The sequence below is a fragment of the Leptonotus elevatus genome, chromosome 4 (assembly GCF_054856555.1).
Source record: "Leptonotus elevatus isolate MCC_2025b chromosome 4, RoL_Lele_1.0, whole genome shotgun sequence".
Lineage (NCBI taxonomy): Eukaryota > Metazoa > Chordata > Actinopteri > Syngnathiformes > Syngnathidae > Leptonotus > Leptonotus elevatus.
In genome coordinates, this window is record NC_141242.1 from 14,070,152 (window position 1) to 14,094,370 (window position 24,219).

Here is a 24,219-nt window from a genome sequence, read left to right on the forward strand (position 1 = left end):
TTTTTATTTTTATTTTTTTAAACGAAGTCGGTCATGGGCGACGCCATGTTTATTTTTGTGTGTGCAGGCTACCCGAGTGCTGGTCTCATTTATTAGCTTAAGGTTAATAATTACGTTAAGAGCTTTAGCAACAACAACAACAACAAAAATATATTTACACAGTCGAGGTACACAATTTGAATCAATTTCTAGTCCATATTTGGACGTATGACTCACTTATTTATCTTATTGTTTATATACACACCCAAGTCGTGCTATAGCTACCTCAGACGAGACTAAACTGGCTAAATGTGGTGATGGTGAAAATTGGTGATGTTTTCAAAGTACTGTAAATATATTTGTTTACCTCATGTTTTTTTAAATAGCCATACGTGGGTCATATCTGTTTATTCTGCATCATTTCAATTTTGCCAACTAAGTTTACTTTGGCTGTAATTAACGCTTGGCAACAGTTACAGTAATGTATCACTTGGGAGTTCAAGAGAACACAGATGAAGTGATTTACACCAGCAGCCGCAACTGTGAGTAACATGCTCACATTCTTTCAGTCTTATCTTTTGCAACCTCCTCTCTAACACCAGCTGCCCTCATGACACCTGTACTACTTAAATTTGATTATTTGAAGTTACAAATATCGCTGACTGCGTATTCGCAAAATGTCAGGGCACAACCAACCAAGCAAAATTGTGGCAAAAACTATGTACAGTTACTGAAATAATGCTTGCCTTGTCTCGACTCTGGGCCTGTTCAGTTAAACACAACACTACTAAAATATTCTGTTTTATGAATGGCATAGGAGGATACTGGTCAATTGTACTTTCTGCCATCTAGTGGAAGAGCATTTAATTGTTCTGCCTGTCACTAGGTCACTGCCAAGGATAAAAGATCCATCCATCGTGTACATTATTTGTTCGAAATAGTTATTATCTGACATATTAGGCGAAACTGGATTATTTCCTATGACACAACAATGATCTCTCAGGCACGCTGTGGTCGAGAATAATTGATCTACAACATATATATTGGTATATGGCTATGTTAATTTAAGTAGCTTTATTGATGTAGCTATTGTTTTGTGGTTGTGATGTCAGCCATCAAGACAGATCTCTGTTTGCTGCTGGAATGTGTAAAGTTCCAGATGAACTGTCCAGATCTGCAAAAGAAAGCCCTCATCACAATCAACTCCATATGTGAGAAAAAAGGTAAGAAACTATCTATTTGTTCATTTATAAATGCTTTGCCCTGTTCTTTGAGGTATGGCAATATATCATGGTTCAACCTAAAACACCATAAACACACATCTTGCTCTTACAGTGTTATTCATTGATTATTATTTTTTTGGTTGATTAATTTTATTTCCTGTGTGGTTTAAATAAATAGTACACTACTTTGGTCCTCCCTGGTGTTTTAAAAATGAACTCCTTATAAATGCATGTTGATTTATTGGATTGGCTCATGAGTGGACAATGATTGCCACTTGGGGACTTGGTGATCATAGCAGTGTGACAACTTCATTGCCATATTTGTGGAATTTTCAAAAATACATAAATAAATAGAGACATGGAACAAGCACTTCAAAGGCCTCTAAAATTCTCCATGACAAAAAAAAAATCATAAAATGACCTATTTAGCTGCCCACACTGCTCTTCTCACCAATAAAGTTCCATCTAAGCTATTAAAGTTGAGTTTTTTGGTCAAGTGACGCCATTTGAACCATCATGGTAATTTCGACGAGGCTATTGGTGGATTATTTTTTTAACTGAAACTTGTCAGCCAATCGGAGAAGGTGAGTAGCAAACCAAAGAAATGGATTGAGGAGATAGAGACTGTTGAGAAATAAGAGTATTTGACTCTAATTTGATGTTATTTCTTTGAACGAAGATTTTCTAAGGATGATACCACGCAATATTTTTTTCCATAAAGGGTATTCCCCGCCGCCACGCACGCATGCACTCTCACACACACACACACACACACACACACACACACACACACACACACACACACACACACACACACACACACACACACACACACACACACACACACACACACACACACACACACACACACACACACACACACACACGCACGCACGCACGCACACACACCCCCACATGCACACACACACACACACGCACACACACGCACACACAAACAAACAAAAGTTTCTCCCGAACCCGGGTGAGTGGCTCACCCGTTGCGGGATATTGCCCTTGCGCAGGTATAGTTGCGGACCCCGTTGCAGGTGTTTTTAATTTTTCTCCTAGTGTTGGGGTCTCCACAAAATGTCAAAATCTCCCCACTGACTTCCTGTCACAATATGATCCTCATATATCTGACAAACACAAATGGCCCAGTTCATTGAACATTTTTATTCTTATTTAGTGCGTTTCACACTGTTAACGTATGATTTCAGAGCACAATGTGGACCTGCTGAGGGAAATGGGAGGTGTGATGTTTGTGTACAACCTCTTCAAATCCAATGTCGTCCATCCAAATGTGAAGCAGACTGCGCTTTTTACACTCGGCACTTTAGCAGAGGCCAATGGTACGTACTACGTGGCTATTTTCTTAGTTAAATCTATGCAGATAAAGTGCCATCCATGTGTTTTTCTTCTTGAAGTGTACTGCAAGAATACTCTGTGCCAACGGGAGATGTTTCTGGATCTCTGTGGCTATATGAATGAAGAAGATGCTTCACTTAAGCAGAAGAGTGTCTCAGTCTATTTACTGTCCGTGTTGGTAGCCAACAACAGTAAGACCCAGGCTGCTCACACACTTTAAAAAAGGCAAATAAATCAGTGTTATTCAAGAGCATAAGCCTCATAAATACTGTAACTTGTCTTTTCCAGAGGCAGGACAGACTTTAGCCCAAACCACTGGCTGCATAGACATTCTGCTGAACATCTTCAGGTGCAAAAGAATCAGTGTTGTTGTATTTGCACAGATATCTAGAAAATGTATATTGTAAAAATGTTTGTTTATGCCATTTTAGGACCATGTTCCCGGAATCTACCGCAGACTCTGCTCACGTTTGTCTGTGGATATCAGTGTCAAATGCTCTCTGTGGATGTGTCAACAACCCTCAGAATGGTATTGCAAAGATAAAGTGAATTAAAAATTACTGCCATGATGCTTGACGGAAGAGCTCTGCCAACTTTTGTCTTCCCCACATACTCCAGAAGAGGCACAGCGTGTCTGCGTGTCATCCTTTGCTAAAATGAAATGGTGGCTTCAGCAGACTTCTTTGCCTTGCTTTGAGGTGTTTCGATACCTTTGCTCCTTCATGGCGATGACAGTTGCCAACAATGGTAACGTCAAGTCAACATTGCACACGGACAAATTAAAGCCCTGTGTGATATCCAACATGTATGTTGTGTTTGCAGCGCGTGTTCAAGAGTGCTTTGCCGCCACCGGAGTGTTAGAGACCCTTGTTCACATGCTGATCCGTCTGGCGTTTGAATCTGACACAAGCCCGTCGTCTTGCCAACTTTTAATAATAATCATCAAGACTGTGTCAGCTTGTGTCGCTAACAATGGTGAGGATTAACCTCATGACGTTTCACTGTAAAACGGTCTCATTTGTGTCCTATTTCCACCCAGCAAAACTGGCTTTAGTTCTGGCCCGCTATAATGTAGTGGATCATCTTGTTTCCCTGCTGGCGAGCCCACACCTCAACTGCGAGGACAGACTGGCGGTGCTCATCTTGCTGGGCCATTTCACTGAAGCTTCTGGTAAGAAATGAAGTCGCCGTGGAAGGAACAATTTTGAGTGCGGTACGTAGTCTGCCTCTAGTGACATGCGAAAGAATTACCGCCTAAGTACAGTTCAGTTGTATTTAACTTCTGAGTTCAATATATTCATAGTTAATCTTCACAAACGGTTCTTTTTAAACATTTATTTCAGTACACTTTTTATTTTACTTTTATAGAACTTCCAATACATTTCAATCAAATCATTAAATCCACTTCCCGCCTACATTTAAGCTGTCGTCCAAATATAAAAGAGGTGTTGTTTAACATCAAAAGCACGGCTTTCGAGCACAGCAACTTATTTCTTTGCATGTCCGTAGAGGAACACCAGTTCCAGCTGGTGCAGTGTGGCGGCCTGCCACTCATCATCACGCTGCTCGCTGAAGATGCGAACGAGGAGGTCAGAAAGTTTGCAACGTTTATATTGCAGACCTGCAAACAGACTAGTAAGTCAGTGGCGTGAAGTTGAACGCAGCTTCCTCAAACAAAATCCTGATTGTTAATGTATACAATAATCAAATGAATTGGTTGCTAACTGGTGGATTTTGTTTGTCTGTGTATGAAGTCACATCCTTGGGAATCCCTGGTCCCAAGCAGGCGGAAGATAAGAAACTTGACACAGAAGCCGTTGAAGAGTCTGGCCCATCTTCATTCCCTTCAAGGTCACAGCAGCTGCAAGACGGCAACCACAAGGCTCCTGGTGTTTTACTGGAATCCTCCAATGTTGTCAACAAGAATGAGGAAAAACAACAAGAAGCAGAAGGCAGACACGTCAAGAATGCAAAGTCATGTGCTGAAAAAGAGACGGTTGAAAGCAGCAGACAGATTGTGTCATGTGCAGTGTGTCACGGTACTGGAGCCCTTATGCAGTCCCAAGTACAGCAACTAGAGGGAGGCAGAGAAGCACGTACAGTAGACAGGTTAGAAGCTGTTAGATTTTACAGGGGCTTCTTGTTTTTTCGACACAGTAATGAATTTGCATGTCTGAACCTGCTGTACATGATCACTATTACTACCATAGTAGTAGTGTTATGGTTACAGTACAATTATTTATATGAAAAAAAAAACACTTCTAGGCCATTTCATCCAACCATCTGTTGATAAGTTTGAGTGTGCACTTAAACCTTTGGTGTCCAAATTATTACTATTTGCGGCCCCCCATCCATTAAAAAAAAAGTCACCACATTTTTACTTATTTACAATAATATGTTGTATGTGCTAAACACAACATTCTGATTAATATTGCTTTTGTGGAATATGAATTAAGCAGCAAAATCCACCGTTTTTATCCATCTCGGGGGGAAGGGGGGGCATTTTGCCACTTGTTTTCGACTGAAAATGTCATCACCGTTACTCAGGACTCAGGTAGCGGCCAATCACACCATAGCTTGAAAATGTCACATGACCAAACTCAGAAAACAGGTGAGCAATTATTGGTTATTACCTGAACCCTGAGTAACTGTAATGTCATTTTCAGTTGACAGTAAGTGGCAAAATGGCCGCCCCCCTCAGATGGATATAAAAAAAAAACTGGATTTTGCTGCTGAATTAATGTTCCAGAAACACAATACTTATCAGTAGAGCTGCAAATAGCATAATATTGTTAAGAATTTATTTGGGCTGACTTTCCTTTTAAGAGGCCTGGAGCATATATTATAGATGACATCTGACACGGCCTGTATGGCTAGTAAAAAAAAAAAAGTGGTGGTGGGCTGAGAAAAAAAAAGAGTTTGTATATGGCAGTTTTTCTAAATATGCAGATACAAATTAACTATTTACGAATTGCGAATAAAGATAGTTAAATTTTTCCAAAACATTTTTTTTCACACTTTCTGGCCTGTGTCAGGCTTCGATATGAAGATATTATATTCATGATCCTCAAGTAACTTTTTAAAAAATGGTCAGCTTTCTACAGTTTGCTCTTGTTTTGTTAGTTTTGAATGTGGAGAATTGTAGCATCCTTCCATTTTTCTATATCTTCGGCTCTCAAACAAAACCCACGCATGAGAGAATCACAGTGAGAACAAACTCTACATTGGAAGTCCGGGGCCTTCATTTGAACCACCAACCAAGCGGTTAATGTACCACCCGATCACTCGAGTCACTGTGTAGCATAAATAAAACAAACACAGTAAGTGCGGCACTAACTTAGTGTCCGTTCTCTTGCTGGGTGACAAGATATTCTTATGGCGCCGGACAATCTAGTTCATCGCATTCATAAAGTAAACATCGTAGGTGAGGACTGTTGTAAATCAAGGACTCCCTGTAATTTACACTTTAGGCATACTTGCACAATCCAAGTATATCCAATACAAAATTATAATGCTCATTTCTTCAGTTATGAAGTGCCTAACATCAAACACTAATATTAGCATGGGTAACCATGTTTTTCTTCTTCTTTCCAAGTACCCCAATGAACTCTCCAGAGCAAGACCACCAAGTACCAAGAACTGTTAAATGCAGTGATGGAGAAAGTAAGCCACGGAGAATTAAGTACATATGTGTCTCAAGTCGATGAGTTGTTTTTCATGTTGTTAAATATAATGTTATGATGTTCAGAGTTGCAGGACAGTGACATGTTTGGGGAGAAAAGGCACAATAAAAGATGCTCAGGTAAGAGAAGAGTATTTCACAAAAGGATTAATATATTGTGCCTTCATGGTAATTGAGATACATTTCTTTTACTCCCTCAGGTTGCGTGTTGCTTTCTGAGAAACTGACCAGTCGCACTTTTGCATCTATCCTGGTCTCCTGCCGTCAGAAGTGCGAAATGCACAAGGTTCTTCTCCAGGCGACAGAGCGCTACAAGGCCCCTTACCGTTGCTCTCTGTTGGAGGGAAAGCACGGAATGGTGGGATCGACCCACCCGAAACCTGAGAGAGAATCAGTGGTAGCGCCACAGAGAACCCACAAAGACCACAGGCTTCCGTATTCGAATTTAGAAAGTAAGTCCTTTCTTGACCACTTGGGTGTCCCAAAATTTTCCTCCATGGACTGCATAAAAAAATGGAAGGAAGGATGCAAGGATTTATGTTTAGTTCGGACAGACGTGAGGCCATCAAAATTTGACGAAGTTTTTGCAAATTTGATACTTGGAGAAGTTTCTCAAAACGGGATCTGTCCTGCCAAATTGTGCCACTGATGAAAACACCAAAACAGGCTGCACTGGGCTGGGGGATAGAAGAACATTGTGCCAGGTGGCAACTTTGCAACATTGCTCCAAGGTCAATGGCCATATTCTTACAAAAACTGCAAATCCTAACATCGAATGCTGATGGACTCACATCTGTCCAAAAGATACCTTAAATGAAATTGAAACAGAACAGAACTATGTAGTGAGGCAGAAGTGCTAACCACTAGAGCACAGTGCTGCTTTGCTTCAGTTTTGTCATGTATTTTTCTTTGCTCATTTATCCACATCCCCACATACTCAATCTAAATTATTCCTCCATTCAGATGTCAACCTGACTCCCATCTATAAAGGAGCCAAGCCAAAGCCGTCTGAAAGAAATTTGAAGAGGCACAATGGTAAGAATGACATAGCACGTGGGTTTTTCTTTATATTTTGTAGCTGCGTGCGCATTGACTTTTACCCGATGTTATTGGTATGATATCCACCATCACTTGTATTTGTGTCTGCTTGCAAGCATTGAATTTGTGTGTCTTCAATCTCCACTGATAGGAATCAACTTGATCCCGCTGCAAAGAGGAACTGAAATACAAAAGTTGCGTTTTCACAACAGGTCCGGTACGTATACTGTATTTCTTATTTGTTTGGCTGGCTGTGGCCATAAATAAATTGCATAACCATAATAAATATTCTGGCACAACACAAACACGGTAGAAACTCTACCCCCCCCCCCCCCCCCCAATACAAATAGTGCAAACGATCACATTCCAGGGTCTAAATGCCCATTATAAAACATTTACTAATTGAACAGGCAAATAATAAATAGTTAAAATATACAAATTTATCTCACGGCAGTTGAATCTTTGTTCAGTGCAAAATTAGAGGATTTTCCCCCCCAGAAAATGTTCCGACTCTGTATTTTGCGACCTTTTGAGCATTTAACTCCACTATACGTCCTCTCCAAACTAAGATGGGCTTCCCTGAGAATGCCTGAGGGGAGCTGTGAGTTTGTATTCCCAATGGATAGATGACAGGAGGCGTGTGTGTGTGTGTGTGTGCTGAGAGCCGGCAAACTAAAAAAAAAACAAATATCAGAAGGAATGTTTGGAATACAGCCAGTGTTGTCAGAGTGCAGGCCAGTGCTGGTCGGGAGTTGCACAGCCACAAGTTTCTATTCATTTGCCCTTCATCCATCCTTGCTTTACCATTTTTTTTGCAGATTTAAGCCAACAGGAATTGGCTCCACATCATGTCTGATGAATGCACTCTCTTACTTCTGCTGTCATGCTCAGGTTAAAATGTGATTTGTATTTTCCAATTTGTGGGAAATTAGCTTCGCAGCGCAATGAGAGACACATGCAAAAGCAGCCACTAACATTCAAACCCAGAAACAGAAGAGAGCAAAATGAGCGTGAAAGCCATGCTGCCAGAAAGGTTAAAAGGATGAAGAGCAAAAATATCTGTTCCCATCAAAACAAGTTTCAATTTGCCCACTTCCTGAGGATTGTCTAGCTCTAATAAAGCTTCCCCTTTCCCCACCAACACTAGAGAAGGGTTGTGAAACTCAAACCTGTATGCATCACAACCACCCACCCCATTTACCATGTTTATTTAGTGTTAGTTGGTATTACATGCTCTAACACTACATCACACTATAGGGGAGAGTGGGGTAAGTAGTGCCAATTTTTACTTAAAGTGTCTTTTACGCAAAGGGATTACAGGAATGCCTCCAACTAAAATGTGTTCATGTTTAGGATGTTGTGCATCCCTGGGAGCAATCACTTTGGATCGACAATAAACTGTTTGAGAAATATAGCTTTAGGGAAAACATTTTTTTTCTTGCCCCCAGTGCAAGGTAGGTTGTGCCATTTGTCAGAATTTAGTGGGGTAAATTGTGCCATTGATAAATTAAGTAAAAAAGATTATTTTAATCTCATAAAGGATAATGATAAGGAAGACAAATTCAATCCAAAACGTTGATTTGCAGAGACCTTTTCATCTTTCATTCTTTTCCTGTTCAGCCTTTTTATCTTCTCTTTCTTTGTTAGCCTTCTCCAACTCCATCTTCTCAGGTGTGTCAGTCACAATTCTTGTTTTCACTTTCTTAATTTTACAATTCTCTTCTTTCTTTTTGTGGATTTTGGCAAGGGAAATGTCTGAAGACACATAACCCAAGTGAGCAGAACAACCAGATTTGTCACTTGGTGAGTGCACGGGAGGGTAAGCCTGAGCGAGCCTATTTTTTTCTTATCCCTATATTTTTGTGTGGCCATCCTGCAGATTTGTATCTCCTTTCCAATCATATGTTTGGTCTTCCCCTCTTTCATTGCTCTTTCCAACTCCTCAAGAGGACTAGAAACCCTGTCTGTCCTTTTGTATCTGGTGGCATGATGAATTTTGGTCAAAAATTAAGAATAGCACATACTTTTAGTGATCACATGCAAGAATACAGTTTACAACAACAACAAAATACAATAAATCAATATAGAGTAAATAATCATAATTTAGAGGAAGTTGTGCCATTGGCACAATTTAACCCAGGCCCTTTGGCCCAAATTACTCCAAGCCCACCATTTCGAAAATGCATCCCCCGACTGTTTTGAGCCAGCATCATGCTAACCATACGATGTAGCTTACTAAAGCATTAAAACATGTGTGAACTGTTTTTAAAGTTGTCTATATTTTTTCAAACAGCCATCAAAAAACCTCAATCATAGAAATTTTACTTTGTAGGGCAAAAAACAGTTTTTTGAATATGTGCTTACTCCTCAAGCCATGTGTCTCTCTTTTTTTTTTTTTAACCGTATGAGTAAAATGGATGTCTCTTCAAAAATATGTGGTCACTTGACCAACATCGTCTATGGTTTTCTAAATAACAGGCGTGGAACTACTTGCTCCATGGCACAAATGACCCCACTGTCCCCTATCTATAAAAAGATCATTTCAGAGTGACCTTGGCACACATAAGGGGAAATGTTTATAAGCAGACCTTGTCCTTGCAAAAGCGGCAGTGTCACCACAGTTGTTTGTTTTTATTATACAAAGAGGAAGTATATTTTTTACTTAACCGATTAACACATCCAAGTTTAACTTAAAAAAAACAACCTAAATAAATGTTTTAAAACAAGCAGTTTTTAGATTGTACTAAAAAGTGAAATACAATTAAACTGTACTAGAGATTCTTTCGTGCCCCACGAGACCAGATGTGTGAAAACTCAAGGCCCAGGGGCCCACATCCGACCTGTCACACCATTTTATGTGGTCCGTGAAAGCAAATTATGTGCATTGACTTTTATGTTTTTCGTAAAAATACCAAACTCGCAAATTGTCTTCACTTTTAAAAACATTGAGAAACTGCAGGCATTTTGTTAACAAATCCAACTTTTAAAATAAACACACTCATATTTGAACAAACAGTCTTTACTGGCCTTTGATTTCAAAATTGGTTATTTCAATTTGTTGTGTACCGGCAAAGATCTGTCGCAGGTAACGTCACAGTTCTCATAGGAACGCCCCCTCCCGGACGGTGGACGGCAAAAGAGCTACTTCCCTCGTACAGATCCATTGAATCTCGTACAGCGTATAGTCCAGTATCTAATCGATTATCTTCTAAAATGGTCATATCTTGCTTGTACTAATAACCAAATGTAGCTTTTTATCGCATACCTACTGATGAAGATAAAAGGTGTAGATGGGTAGCAGCCGGACTCAAGAGGCAGCCCACAATTACACTTAACATGTTCTGTGCTTGCCCTGTAGTTTAGTTTTGCAATTTATTTGTGTTATTTGGGCAGATGCATTGGCGGATGTCCAATACAGATCACGTTGCACATTTGGAAAAGGCCTGATTTTGATTTATGTTTTTTTTCTCTCTCTATCCGGCAAATTCAAATTGCGCTATTTTAGAGCAAGAAATCAGAATTGTATCATTTAAACAACGCAGTGTAAATCAATCCTAAGTCTTATTTCTGTCTTCAGACAAGTAAAGCCCCAGGATGCCGACTGTGTGTGATCCTGGACCAAAAATCCAAAAATCTCGACATCAACTGCATCAAGTAAGCAGCCTTCAGTTCTCCACTGCAGTTTATCTTTAAATGTGCTCCTGTGTGCGAAGTAATGGATTGTTCTACAGCACGTCCAAACTTGTTCTGTTGCACTTTTATGAATGTGTAGACATTGTTAATGGGGTATTTGTTGTCATTTATGAATTAAAATATATGTTTAAACCATGTCTGTGATCATAACTTATATTCACTTGCATTATCTTGTTCCATCTAATGTGTGATGAGTTTCGATTTGACGCTGTCAGCTCGGTACTCCTTTAAGTTTATTATTGTGGCTGGCTGCAGGTACTGCGGTTTTCCTCCCACATTCTGAGAAAAAAACAAACATGCTAGGCTTATTGAAGACTTTAAATTGGCAATAGGTGTGAATAGTTTTTTGTCCATATGTGCTCTGAGATTGACTTAAGGGACCAGTCCAGGATGTGCCCTGCCAAAGTCAGCTGGGATAGACTCCAGCTCAGCCATGACCCTGAACAGGATAAGTGGTAGAAAATGGATAGGTGGTACGTGACTGCCGGCAGCAATTTGTTCACCTCATTCCAACAGACTTTGAACTTTTTGCGCAAACCAACTGGGGGCACGTTTTGGGTGAATCAGATAACTTGATAATATCTTGTGTTTTTCATTTGCTGCTGTGTTTAGAGTTTTGATGTTTTGTTCAGCTATTTGCTTTTGTTGTTTTCATTTTGTTTACACTTCAGGACCACCGTACAAAGCAATCATGGTCGATCAAGTATTTTCATGTCTTCAGGTGTGTAAATTAAGACTAAAACAATAACTGTTTGAAATTGAAGGAACCTTTATTAATCAGATTTTAAGAGACTTTTGGGCGCCCCTCAAAATCTTGTGGCCCCAGGCAATTGCATCATGTGTTTGTCCGTTGTAAAACCCCTATAGGATAATTGAATCTATATTTTTGAGTTGCTAGGTTTTGGCCACTGTTCAAGACAGGAAATCAGCAAGACTTTCGGGGCATGAGTCCAGCAGTTGTGTTTATGGAGCTTTGCTATGGCAGGAATCACAAACACGGGCATTAATCATGCAGCTTGTGTGTTCTTGGCCAGCTTCTCCATGCATCACCGACTTACGAGTTATACTTACGGAATGAGTGTTCTTAAAAGTGCCTCTCCTATTCGGTGGGGACTGGGTGATGTCGGCGTCGGTTGTCCCTGGGAGTGTGTTCAAAAGCTGTGGGTGCAACATCATTTCTTAGGAGGAAAAGTGGAACGGAAAATGATGCAAGCTGTAAACTCACAAAGCTGGGGCGCATTCCTCAAGCTTGAGTGCGAGACGGTGGTGGCCTCGCATACCACGCCAGTGACTTAATTTGTCAAGATGGTCCGGATGGTGGGAGAGGCAGTAGATTTTCTCATGGATCAAGACAATCACACTTGAGGACTTTTGACCCAGGGTCCCCTTCCCCCCAAAAAACGTCTTCCTCTGGAAAGAATGTGGCCCCGTCGCGCCCCCACTTTCTCGTCTTTCCCCTCAAGACTGTGAGAAGGAACTGCCTCAAACATGATCTGTGCAGGAATTTCATTTCTTCTCTTCACGTTTGGCTTTGCAAACGCAACTAATGCACATCACATAACACTTTTGTCGAATAACCAAATGTACTCAAACATCTACTTTTGACTTTTTCTCGTCAACAGTTGTACAAGGTTACGGAAGGCACGATCAGTTACCGACATACTTGCAGTTTTTTTCTTCATTTAATTGTTTTACATTTATGCCCTGGAAGTGTTTTTCATACACTTATTTATTGTAATCATGACTACTATTGCATTAGTGGTAGTTAACAGCATGTCCCAACTTGCGTACAAATTTGGGTTACATAATTATTGTTGGAACAGAACACAATCTTCGTCACATACGCTTTTGGCTATTATACAGTTTTTCTCTCTCTCAAATAACACATGGGAGATACTATTAATTTGTTTATTACAATAAGAAATCAAGATGAAGTAATTCACAGCTTGTCACTATGGAAAAATACACTTGAGATCCACATGCAATAATAGAAAGGGCATTGTTTTTTATTTATTTTGCAGAAATAAAAAAAATATTTTGTCCCAGTACTGCATTTCTACAAATAGTGGCAAACCTTTTAAGACACCTAAAACCACTCACTAAAAGTCGCTTCCCTTCTCTGAACTGGAAAAGAAAATGAGCAGTATCTGCAATTCGCTCCGTTTATAGATGGACATATCAAAAATGAACAAAAAAGTTCCCAGGAAAATGTACGATTAGGCGGGGAGGGGCACTGTATATTACCATTTTCCATGAAATCCCGTGAATAACACACTTTTGTATAATACGCGTCCCCCAAATCACCCTTAAAATACTTTTTTCCCTCTGTACCTAATTTGCTTGTATCCTTTATTATCAGTGAATAAGATTTAAAACCTACCAATTAAGTGTAAATGCTTTAAAATCCTTGTCAAAATGATTTTCTTTTCCCATACCTAAATTTTTCCAAATATTTTTAAAATCATGTTTGCGAAAATATTGTTCTTGCACTGTACACTATTTTAGTAAACTATTTGTTTTTTTACTTTGCTTTTAAATCTCTTCAATGTTTTTAAATGTACTTTTAATTACAGTATGTGAAGCATATTGAGTTACGCTGTGTATGAAATGCGCTATAAACCCGTCATTCTTATTTTTTTGTTACTCACTGCATTTTACAGTATACCAGGAAGCACAGAGGCAGACCTGAATCAAATAAAATGTGTCATGTGTCAGCCCCTGACTACTGTGCCCAGACCAGATGGGTAGTGTCTGAGAGGCCATCCGGGGTAAAAACTGCGCCAAACAAATCATGCTGCATGGTGACTCGCTGTGGTCACAACAAAAACAACAAAATGAAGGTCATTTTGTTGATCGTGGCTAAAGATGCATCTTCTCATAACATAACATTTTTTACAACGGAATGGTGAACTGCTTATCGATAAGTCTGCACACGCGGGAGATTAATGGATTGGTAATGTTTCATATTCTTCTTCTAATGCATTCATACAATGTCCTCATCCCTTTTGAGTATATAAAAGCTCGCAGCCACTATTTGTGGAAATGCGGTATGCAGTTCACTTAAAGCCCCTATGATAAGTCGCATAGTTTGTTCCCACGCTTGTTGCATAAATGTAAATGAAGAAAGACAAGAATTAAGATGTTCACCTTTCATTATGTGAAAACCCAAGACATCAGTGTCGTGTTTCCTTGAGGATTCTTGTAGCGGGACTAAGGATCATCTGATCCACGGATCAATTCAGCGGACGCACCCGTGTCTAAAGGGGTGTCTTCAATGAGGTCTGGATCATTTCCAGTCAGTGACAACTCCGTCAGGCGTTTACTTGGGCTTTCCTCCTGCTCTGAATTCCCATCAGTAACTGCCTCCAAATTCCCAGCATCCCCTGCCTTCAACGCGGCATCTGGATCCGAGGCGGAGCTCACTGCAGCCTCGGCACCATCTGGAGATCCATCAGCTGCCGGGACGTCTCCAACCTCTGCCTCCAGGATGGGTGTGATTGAGGGTGGTGGGGAAGAGAAAGGCGTGCTCGGGTCAAGTGAAGGAGCTGAAGATGGATCCTTCTCTTCAACCGGGGCTGTCGCAAAATCGACCTCAACACAAGCCTCTGGCATTGGTTCAGGAGCGGACACACATTCTTCATTGGGCAGACATGCCATCTGAGTCACTTCTTGCCCTAATACCACGTTCAGTTCCTCTGCTGGCACAGCCTCCTGAATGGGCATCACATCAGGACCTCCCATCTCCTCAGTCTTTTGATCCTCGGCTGGTTCCTGCTGTGAGTCAGCAGACTCGCGCTTCCTGATGATCTTGTTTCCCATGGTGAACCTGCAGTCATGAGATATGTTGACTCTTTTGTCAAGCACTTTGAAGCAAGGTATAAATGTAGCAAATTTTAGCACCTGAGCTGATAAAAAAAAAAAATAGAGAAACAACAAGGATGTTGTTCTTGCTTATTTTGGTTTGTGTGTGTGTGTGTGTGTGTGTGTGTGTGTGTGTGTGTGTGTGTGTGTGTGTGTGTGTGTGTGTGTGTGTGTGTGTGTGCATGCGTGCGTGCGGTGTAGTTCAAATACTAACACAGCCCACCACACACAGACAGGAAGCATATTCTGAACCAATCACAGGTCTTCTCAATCAAACATAGTACCAACACTGACCTGTGAGAGGCCGCAAGCTCTAGACTCCAAAAAAAGTAGTAAAAGAAGAAACAGAAGAAGCGAAGCTAACTCACTGATCTGTATATATAACCGATAGGCCAAGACTTTTGAAGCCGAGAGGTCGCCATATTACTACACCCAAGAAACATTTCTCGGCATACGATCCTATACATTTACAGTATCGAATTGGAGAACATTTGAGACGGTACTTAGTAGAAACAGCATGATTTATGATGTTTTGAATTTGTTAAACATAAGCATGAGGACTTCAGACATTTTACTACTTGCCTTAAATACATGTATAAATGATATGCTTAATGTTGTTTACAGGCGGAAACGTGTATATTTTTTAAAATTAAAGAATTATACCTGTAATTCAACAAAAGATGCCTCTGCCAAATCTAATATTGAGTTCTAAGGAACTGAGCGCTAAAAGAAAAAGCAGCACAGACCACCCACTTGTTAAAAATAGTGACCACCCCACAACTCCCCCCCCCCCCCCCCCCATACTAAGAGTCTAGTCTACGAACTGTATATGTCTAATCTGTACGTACAGTACAGTAGTCTGCTCACGAGATGGGAGGAGTAAAATGGCCGCCTTGTGGCTTCAATGGCTTGCACGGGCGTGTATGGGCTATCGGCTATCTAGTAATATATACAGATCAGTGGGATAACTTTTTGCCTACCTGAGAACGACATTGAGTAAATATTGAAAACAGGTAGGCCTATAACATTTATGATTGTATGTTTAAAATTTTTGGGGGAACATCTTTAACATACATGATGGTCAACCCAATTTACCAAGCAGCTCTAAGAGGAAAAACTTCTCTTAATACACCCCACACAAAAGTAACTCAGGACAGAAACATGATAATCTGCATTTGTTGACTTCAATCAGAAGGGAGGGAAATGCTCAAATAATCAAACAAATCACGAGAGGCTAAATATTCAAATTCAGCCCTATTAATCTGTATGTGAGTATCCTGCATGAGATGCATTTTTTCACGGTCAATACTATACAAAATACAGTATACCGGTAATTATAATTTTATCAATCACAGGACCTGTCCTCCCTCTCTGTCATATTCCAAGCTACCGGTATTCATAAACAAGCAGAGTCCTGCGTACTGCCCCGCCCCTTCTTCAAACTTGGAAAAAAAGTCACTTCAAATATTAATATTTCATATGAATCCACCACAATGTCATTGTGATGACATTAATAGTTTAGAGACGTAACCCACCTTGATAGACGCTGGCTGGCCGACGGTGGATGAATGCACGGACATTCGCCTTCTCTCTGGTCGCGCGCGCGTCCTTTAAGTGTTGCCTCGGGAGCGCGCCCGTCTCTTCTGTTAAGGGCTAGCGTGCGCGGTCCCGTGGACCTGTTGAAGTTTCGTCAAAAGCCTTTATTTACACAAGTTTCAGAGCTTGCTTGTAAATATTTGTTTTAATTTTGATAAAAGCAGTCAGGCGGTTGTTACTAAACTGCACTGTGGAGCAAGTAAACAGCGACTAGCTGACTGCTGATTGGCTAATACCGCAGAAGTGAAGGCACCGGCGGCCATCTTGCGTTGCCACTCGTTAAGTGAACCTCACTTGAATACATTGATTTCAACGCTGCGTCTTCACTTTATTTTCGGTCTCTGTCTCTTCGTATGCCATACTACGGCATATGGTTGTACCAATAAGTCAGGGAGAAGCTCTAAATGCATATTTCATCAGTCATAATGCAATTAAATTTTCTCTCAATAGATATATCTCAGATGCTAATCAAAACTTCGTGTACATCATGGTATCAGAACAACGAAATGTAAGCAAATTAGTACAAAAAACAAGCAAACTGGTATTTAAACCAACTTCTGTAAGCCATGATGGTATACTCTGAATGGACACTTTACCTTTTTCCACAAAGTGATGTACGACAGTCTCGCAGACTAAGGCGCCAAGTCATACATAAAATAAGTGTTTTAATAAATTAAGTCATTCAATGCCTGTGTACACTGGCTGTTTTCAAAGCCACTTGTTTTCACCCATTGCAGGTAGGTATCGTATCCTCACGATTAATAAGGGTTCTCTGAATACAAACACAAGTCAACAATGTCTGTGCGAGTGTATCGTCAGGTGAAAAAGATTTCTCGTACAAGCCGCATGGCGTCATCACCGCCTTGGTTTTCAGTCAAATGCTGCTCCTCTGTCTTCTCCGTGTGCCCTCTCGTGTCCTCTTCATTCTCATGGTTGCTCACGGTGTAAGGCACAGTCTCCATCTCGGCAACATTCAAGTCTGTTTCTGAGACATATGTCTCTTCCCCCTCCTCTAAAGCCACCGGCTTTTCTGTCTTCTTTAGTGAAGAGCCACTTTTTCCAGCAGCATCCTCCATCTTAGATTCAGCCTGTCATGGAGAGGCAGGTATGAAAAGTATGCTTTTGTCATTTATTAGCATTCTGCCTTTGCTTAGTTAATAATGGTCACTTATTGGAACTGTTGGGGTACCCTTTATGGGTCGTCATCAATCACAAGGCAAATATGTAACAACCATTCACATTCAATCAGACATAAGAACAATTTGGACTCTGGAGCCATATGTATGTTTGTGGAATGTCGGAGGAAGACAGATTAAAATGACTGGTGCCAAGATTCGAACAAAGAAACTCAATACTGTGCGGAAGATGCAGATACAGTTTTTTTCTTCCTAAAATTGGTTCAGTAAAATGTATATATTAATTAAAATGTCAAAATTCATTGATCATATTAAATAATGGGCAATTTATTTATCCTAAAACACAAAATAATGAATGTGACTATAAAATTCAATATTTAGTTGCATATTCAACAACTATGAGTACAATCAACATTATTATTAAATTAATTCAAACTAAGCATGAATTGTATTTTCATTATCTTGTTTGAATTTAAACATATTTTAAATGTATTTATTCATTTATCTTATTAAAAAATATTTACTTTCATGCATAGTTTAGTTTACTCAATTATACGCATCAATGGAATAATAACTATACTTAAATTAATCAGAATAAAAAATCACAACAAATTTAGTCTTTTTATTTTATTCATTTATCTCAATGAGTACATTAGCTGATTGATTTATTCAAATCCATCGAACCATTCGCTTTACTGCTTCCAACTGTGTTAGAGCTTATTCTTAATCCTTATTATTTTATAAATAACATAAACGTCATCAATCGTGTCCCTCGAACACGTACGTGCTAGTGAAATGTCTAAACAAAAACAAGAACAAAAAAAGGAAACTGCGTCACCTGCTGGCCGGACAGGGGAGTTACATGCTGGTAGCCAAGATATGCAGCAGCCGCTTCTATCAGCTCTGTCTCGTTCATGCAGTAAAGAACAGTCCTAGAAAAACAAATACAGTATTAACTTCTTTTTTTAAACAGACTTAACTCTGATGCATGCTGAATTTCGACAGGCTGACTCGAGCTACCGCGCGGTTTTCTTCTTCCTGGTGGTCTTCAGGGGCTGTTTTCCCTTCCGTACATCTTCCTTTTTGGACATCCACAACGGCAAAGCGCGACGTCGCTCAGACATTTTATTTTATTTTTTTCGTCGTCGTCGTCGTTGTCCACTTTTATTGTTTATGCAGCAGCATTTGTTTGTTTGTTTTTGGGTTAGAACTTCTTTTTTTGTGGTAGTATCTCCGAAAGTAAAGGCAGCACGGAAAACAAACGCACATCACCACAAAGGAAGTAACACACACGGAAGCGGAAGTGTCTGTCAACGTTTTTTTTGTGTTTTTTTACGCTCATGTATCATCAAATGACAAATTACTTGACATAGATTGAGCATAAGCATTCTAAGAATATAGTTGAAAATAGAAAATAAAAGGAGAAAACGAACAAACAAAGTAATTATATTTGTAAGAAGACTTTCTGTAACAAATCAAATATTTCTAATAAAGAAACGAAATGAAGGGCTTTCATATCCATAACCCACATCATGTTAAAGATTTACAAAATTGTACTAATAAATTATTTTCCCAGTGGAGACACAGTTTTGTTTTGAAATATATGCACTTGTGAATAAAAAAAAATCCCTAAAAGCAACAAAACGTGCACAACAAATTCTAATTTCCTATATTCCTGAAACACACCAAACAAAATAGACTTTTCTGTCATGGAGAAATCAATATTTACTTTTATTGTAACCAACTCTTTAATTAGTCCAGAAGGAATGTACTGCATTGCAATGAAAGAAAACATGGTTAAGGTTTTCTACAACCACATTTCACAACACATCGAAATCAAATCACAGTCTTCAAAACTCCTTTGTCTGGTAAATTTTGTTCAAAATTTTGAATTGTACCTCTTTTGCTTTGGGAGGTACTGGAAATGATATATAATTCTTTCTTATGTTTTTAATATTTTCAATCTCAAACGATTTTAAAATATATCACATTTTAATTGGATTAGGATAACATTAATCAAACAACACTTTCCTGATAATCTTGTTATTACATTTGTGACCTCAAAATCCAGTCCTCCAATGCACAATTGTCTCAAACTTTTCAAGACTCCAGAATTTCAAACATCTTCTTTCACCATCAATCTTAAAGAGAATTGAATAACCTATTTATTAACTATATGGATGATTAATTATTAACAGTATAATAACTGCGCTTGTAAACTAAACTGCTCGATAATCAGTTGATTTTTGGTAAAAACCCCATTTTGAGTTATTTAAAAGAACATGTACGATAAAAACAAAACGTTATGAATGAGAGAGCCGGAGCGAGGTGATTGTGGCAAGATGGCCGCCCTGTGCAGACGTTTGATTGTGAGACATCTCATCTGTATAGATTACCGCCCTGTCAAGCATTTAAAATCAAAAATCAAAAGTAGGCTAACGTTCACATTTACGTGACTGCCGAGACTCATTTTATGTTGGTCAGTTACAGTTCAACGTAAAGATATTTTTACATATCAATTAAATTACCGGTACATATTTACAGATGTATGACAGCAACCTGTTCAATAAAAAACAAGACAAAAAAACAATCAATTTAAAAACCTTGGGGAAAGGACTGTTTTATGAATTGTCAATTTGGAGTTTTAGTGTTCTCTTTTTAGCCATGCTATCGAATGTCATGTTGGTGGGAGCCTTTCCATTCAACTGCGTCTTAACACAAGGTGACTTGCCTGGCTACGGCTCACCATCGATGGATAACCCTCAGAAAAGTTTTATTTCCATATGTATTCAGTCAATATAATGTGTGGTTGGATTTATGGATTTAATCTGGGGTAGCAATCACCGCGCTGTGTAATTAAAACTGCAAAGTCTGCCACACGCGCGCACTCACTTCGTTCTTCTGTTGCTGTTTTCTGATCATATTTACTGAGGCTTTATTTCCACATGGACATTTCTCAGATTTATTTTAACATTTTTTGCATAACCAAAATGAACCAGAACCCATAATTCAACAATTATTTGCTGTTATTGCTCATTTATGACTGCTGTTTTATTTAAATCAGCAGATATACGGTATCATCAGAATCAGATAATTGAAAACTTAATATTAGTATTGTAGTTCAAAAAGTGAAACTCATACAATATAGATCCACCACACAGAGTGTAATACGTTATGATTGAAAATAATAATAATAATAATAATAATATGAATATATTAATTACATTGTTTATAATATAAAAATAAATAGAATATATATCAACAAGCACAATGTGTTTTGCTAAAGAAATTATGTAGATTAAAAAAATATATATATATTTGTCTCTATGTTTAATTATTCTGTAAACATAGCAGAATAATGAAACTCTCGGTCTTGTAATAAATGGGCAAACATTTGCATCTGCCACATACAATGTACTGTTTGCATGTATACTACAGTAGGCTATATGCTACTACAGAATATGTGTGTGTGTGTGTGTGTGTGTGGGGGGGGGGGGGTTCTTGATCATATGCTTTTCAAACATCACAACACCTACTTACAATATAAAGTGAAATAGAAAATCTCATATTTTCCGTGGGTGAAATGTGAAGTTCATATAAGCACTTTATGTTGATATTGACTCATATATATGTAAAAATTTTGCCTCTCTTCATGATTCAAACTTGTATCCAACTGTGTCTTTTTTCTCCAAAGCTCCGTGTCAGTCAGTCAGGCCTTTTAATTACGCCGCTAAAGCCCCTTGCGACAAGTGCTTAGGCCTTGATTGCAAAGAGCAGCTTTGCATATTGGACTAAATGAAAGTGTGTAGAAGGAAAAAGGGGAGCAGAACATTAGGTCCTTCTCACTGAAAACTATAACTGAAATATTGGAGGAACTATTTATTTTGCAATTCTGTCAAGCCCGGCACGCTACTAACCTAAATATTCCCTACGTTGACCCTTTTTGGCACCAAACACCAACAAATGGGTGACATGTTTGACATAACCACGATTAACATCAGCACATTGTCCTCATACTAAAAACAAGTTTAAATGAAATACGAATGTGGTAAAAAAATATGAAAGAAGCCCAAAGCAAAGTGCTGCATGGCCGCTCATCCTTCTTCAGGCTTGCTGCCACATGCACAGATCAGGCAGGACTAAGAAGATTTCTGAGGTTTTTCCAGAAGGAAAAAGCTTGTTGTTGAACCCCACCGCCCCCCCCCCCCCCACCCCAAATTTGTGGGTCAAACATGATCAGGAAAAAAAAAAAAATGTAATCTACATCTAGCGACTGACATCATGATTTCTTGCTGTCAAATAAATTGTTTCAGTTTTTCAGTAAAAACAAAAAAACATGTTGATGCTGGTGCACATACAGCATGTTAAGAAAAAATGTATTGGTCGAGGTCGACGGCTCACCTCCTTGCTGGTGGTCCTCATGCATGCCATATCTACCACACCAGCATCTACCAAAATTCAAACAGAATTTGCTTCTCGCTCTGGTCTCTGAATCGGTGGAGGCTGATGTCTGTGGATCTCACTCTGCTTCATCTTTCCTTCCTTCCTTTCTTCAGTCTTTCCTCTGGTCTCTTGAGGTCTCCCTAATGTGTTGGAATTGAGATGTTTCTGGGGTTGATGAAAGATTCTGGTTTGTAACTCTGTGGGCTGGATTTCACTTTGTTTCATCTTTCTTTTCTTTGATCCTTCCTCTGGTCTCCTGACAACTTCACAACTCTAGCAGGATTCTAAAGTATTTGGTTAAGGTGAAGGGTATGGGAATTTGAACAGGTTTCAGGTGAATTAATGAGGACAAACTCACACACACGCACATATGCACACACGCACACTCACATACACGCACGCATGCACGCACGCAAGCACACAAAGAAAAGAAAGAAACATTTATTTTATAATATTTATACTTATAATTTTTTTTATTTCATATATACCAGAGTTTAGAAAGCAAAGTAGGGAGAGTCTCTGTCTTTTGTAGGAGCAGTCAGTGAATGAGGCAATTGATCATTGCCAACCTGTACCTGCCCACCTATCAAGTGTGAAATGACACTACTAAGTAAATCTTTTATTAACTGCCTAATATCCCCAAATGTTTCTGTTAACAAGTTGTTATGAATTTTACCGGATTGTGACACAACTAATTGCGTCGTAATCCGGTCCATGCACCGAGGTGACTTGGAAGCTATGCTGGGATAAGATCTGTTATTTTCAAGGAGCACTCTGACTACATGGGGAAAAAGCTGCAGTGATAGTACAAAATAGCATTAGCTAACATGTTTGACAAGTATTAAACATGCCATTATTTCAATTAAAAAAACAAATATATACATTTATTACTTTACATTACATTCTCTCTTTTTTCCTAATTAAACATGTCAAAAAAAGATTTTTTGTGAAGCTGGAATGGATGAATGGCATTTTAAATAATTTTAAAGAAGAAATAGATTTAATATGGAAGTAAATTGAGTTGTAAACGTGCTCACCGTGCTGTTGAAAAACATTGTCGCGTGACCTGGCTTGAACCGGACAAGCTGCAATCAGGTCAAAAGGTCAAACAAAAGAGTCACTTTCCCACAGCTTCCTCTCAAGCAGACTAATCTTTCCGCTCGTCTTCTGGGGCTTAACTCCACTTTTGATTACGGGTCTCCGCCATTGGCCATCTGGTCCACAAACGCTGGTGATTGGCCATATGGCGCTTGGCACACAGATTTAGGAAGTTCGGCGTGCTTTAAATTAAGCGGGGTGTCTCCGTTAGCTGTTGAAGATTTGATGATTTGCGAAACGCAACAGGGAAAACCACCAAAAGAAAGTCTGATGAGAAAAAAGAGGACGTGGAGTGATCAATTCGGCTTCAAGACTATTTGCATGTAAATGTTAGCAAAACTGACCTTGCCTTGTTCACAATCAACACAAAATTGAAAAGTAAATGTTTTTTTATTGGCTGGAATTCCAAAAAACAACCTCTACATATGGAGATTTTAATCTTTTTCATAGTGACACAAACTGTAGAGTATGCAAAAATGATTTACACTATTCATGATCAGTGGTTCTTGCGGTCAGAGAGATTAAGGATGGAGTTTAGCTCCATGTCGAAATCTATGCAGGATTGTGTTTACCCTTGGAGATTCCCAGGATGGGTTAAGATGAGTCTTTCGTGAGAAATCACGGGGATTGTTCAGAAATAAAAGTGGAAGGAAACATCCAATGGAAAGGTCTTTGATGGCAAAGCACTACTGGGCCCACACTGAGAAGAAAAACAAGAATATAATAGTGAACAAATAAAGAATTTTCCAAGTTTTTTTCTTTCCATTTTCTGATAATTGCAACAATTTCAGGAGATATTTAAAAAATATTTGTTTTATGAAAATAAATGCGTAATAGTGAAGCTTTAACACGAGATTTTGCAAGACTAAAATCTAAATATTAAGAATTGTTTTTTTCCATTGTTAGTCAAGAAAAAACATTTAAAAAATGATAACCATAGTAAAATTACAAAATTTTTCCTCGTCGTATTATGACTTTATTCTTTTAAGGCTACAATTTCCTTTGGTTAACTTAACTTTATTCTTATTATATTACTATTTTAATTTTGAAACTGAAGTGCAACTTTTTCGCCTCAAAAATACGACCAATCTCATAATGAGATTTT

The 24,219-nt window shown here is 39.0% G+C and overlaps 3 protein-coding genes across 5 annotated transcripts; 1 reads left to right on the forward strand and 2 right to left on the reverse strand.

The window, feature by feature from the left end:
* Nucleotides 1-34: 34 nt before the first annotated feature.
* terb1 (telomere repeat binding bouquet formation protein 1) lies at nt 35-11,117 on the forward strand. Of its 3 annotated transcripts, XM_086074003.1 has the most exons (19): nt 35-167; nt 453-521; nt 1,092-1,202; nt 2,420-2,551; nt 2,627-2,758; nt 2,856-2,916; nt 2,999-3,096; nt 3,186-3,314; nt 3,390-3,542; nt 3,607-3,738; nt 4,077-4,202; nt 4,322-4,676; nt 6,163-6,230; nt 6,316-6,369; nt 6,450-6,701; nt 7,213-7,284; nt 7,439-7,504; nt 9,035-9,090; nt 10,865-11,117. In XM_086074003.1, exons 2-19 carry the CDS (start codon nt 461-463, stop codon nt 10,943-10,945), a joined length of 2,139 nt encoding a protein of 712 aa, XP_085930129.1. In that variant the 5' UTR covers nt 35-167; nt 453-460; the 3' UTR covers nt 10,946-11,117. The 3 variants fall into 3 exon arrangements, with proteins under 3 accessions (XP_085930129.1, XP_085930128.1, XP_085930130.1); XM_086074002.1 differs by having other exon boundaries at nt 35-521; XM_086074004.1 differs by lacking the exon at nt 9,035-9,090 and having other exon boundaries at nt 35-521.
* A 1,574-nt stretch (nt 11,118-12,691) lies between these two features.
* On the reverse strand, nt 12,692-17,417 carry LOC147175631 (uncharacterized). Its single transcript, XM_086074005.1, has 3 exons — nt 17,277-17,417; nt 16,377-16,517; nt 12,692-14,806 (listed from the first exon to the last, which is right to left on the reverse strand). The coding sequence occupies exons 1-3, from the start codon at nt 17,291-17,293 to the stop codon at nt 14,191-14,193; spliced, it is 774 nt and encodes a 257-aa protein (XP_085930131.1). The 5' UTR covers nt 17,294-17,417; the 3' UTR covers nt 12,692-14,190.
* On the reverse strand, nt 17,086-18,850 carry LOC147175632 (uncharacterized). The gene is made up of 3 exons (XM_086074007.1): nt 18,594-18,850; nt 18,412-18,505; nt 17,086-17,525 (listed from the first exon to the last, which is right to left on the reverse strand). Exons 1-3 carry the CDS (start codon nt 18,695-18,697, stop codon nt 17,253-17,255), a joined length of 471 nt encoding a protein of 156 aa, XP_085930133.1. The 5' UTR covers nt 18,698-18,850; the 3' UTR covers nt 17,086-17,252.
* Nucleotides 18,851-24,219: the final 5,369 nt, after the last annotated feature.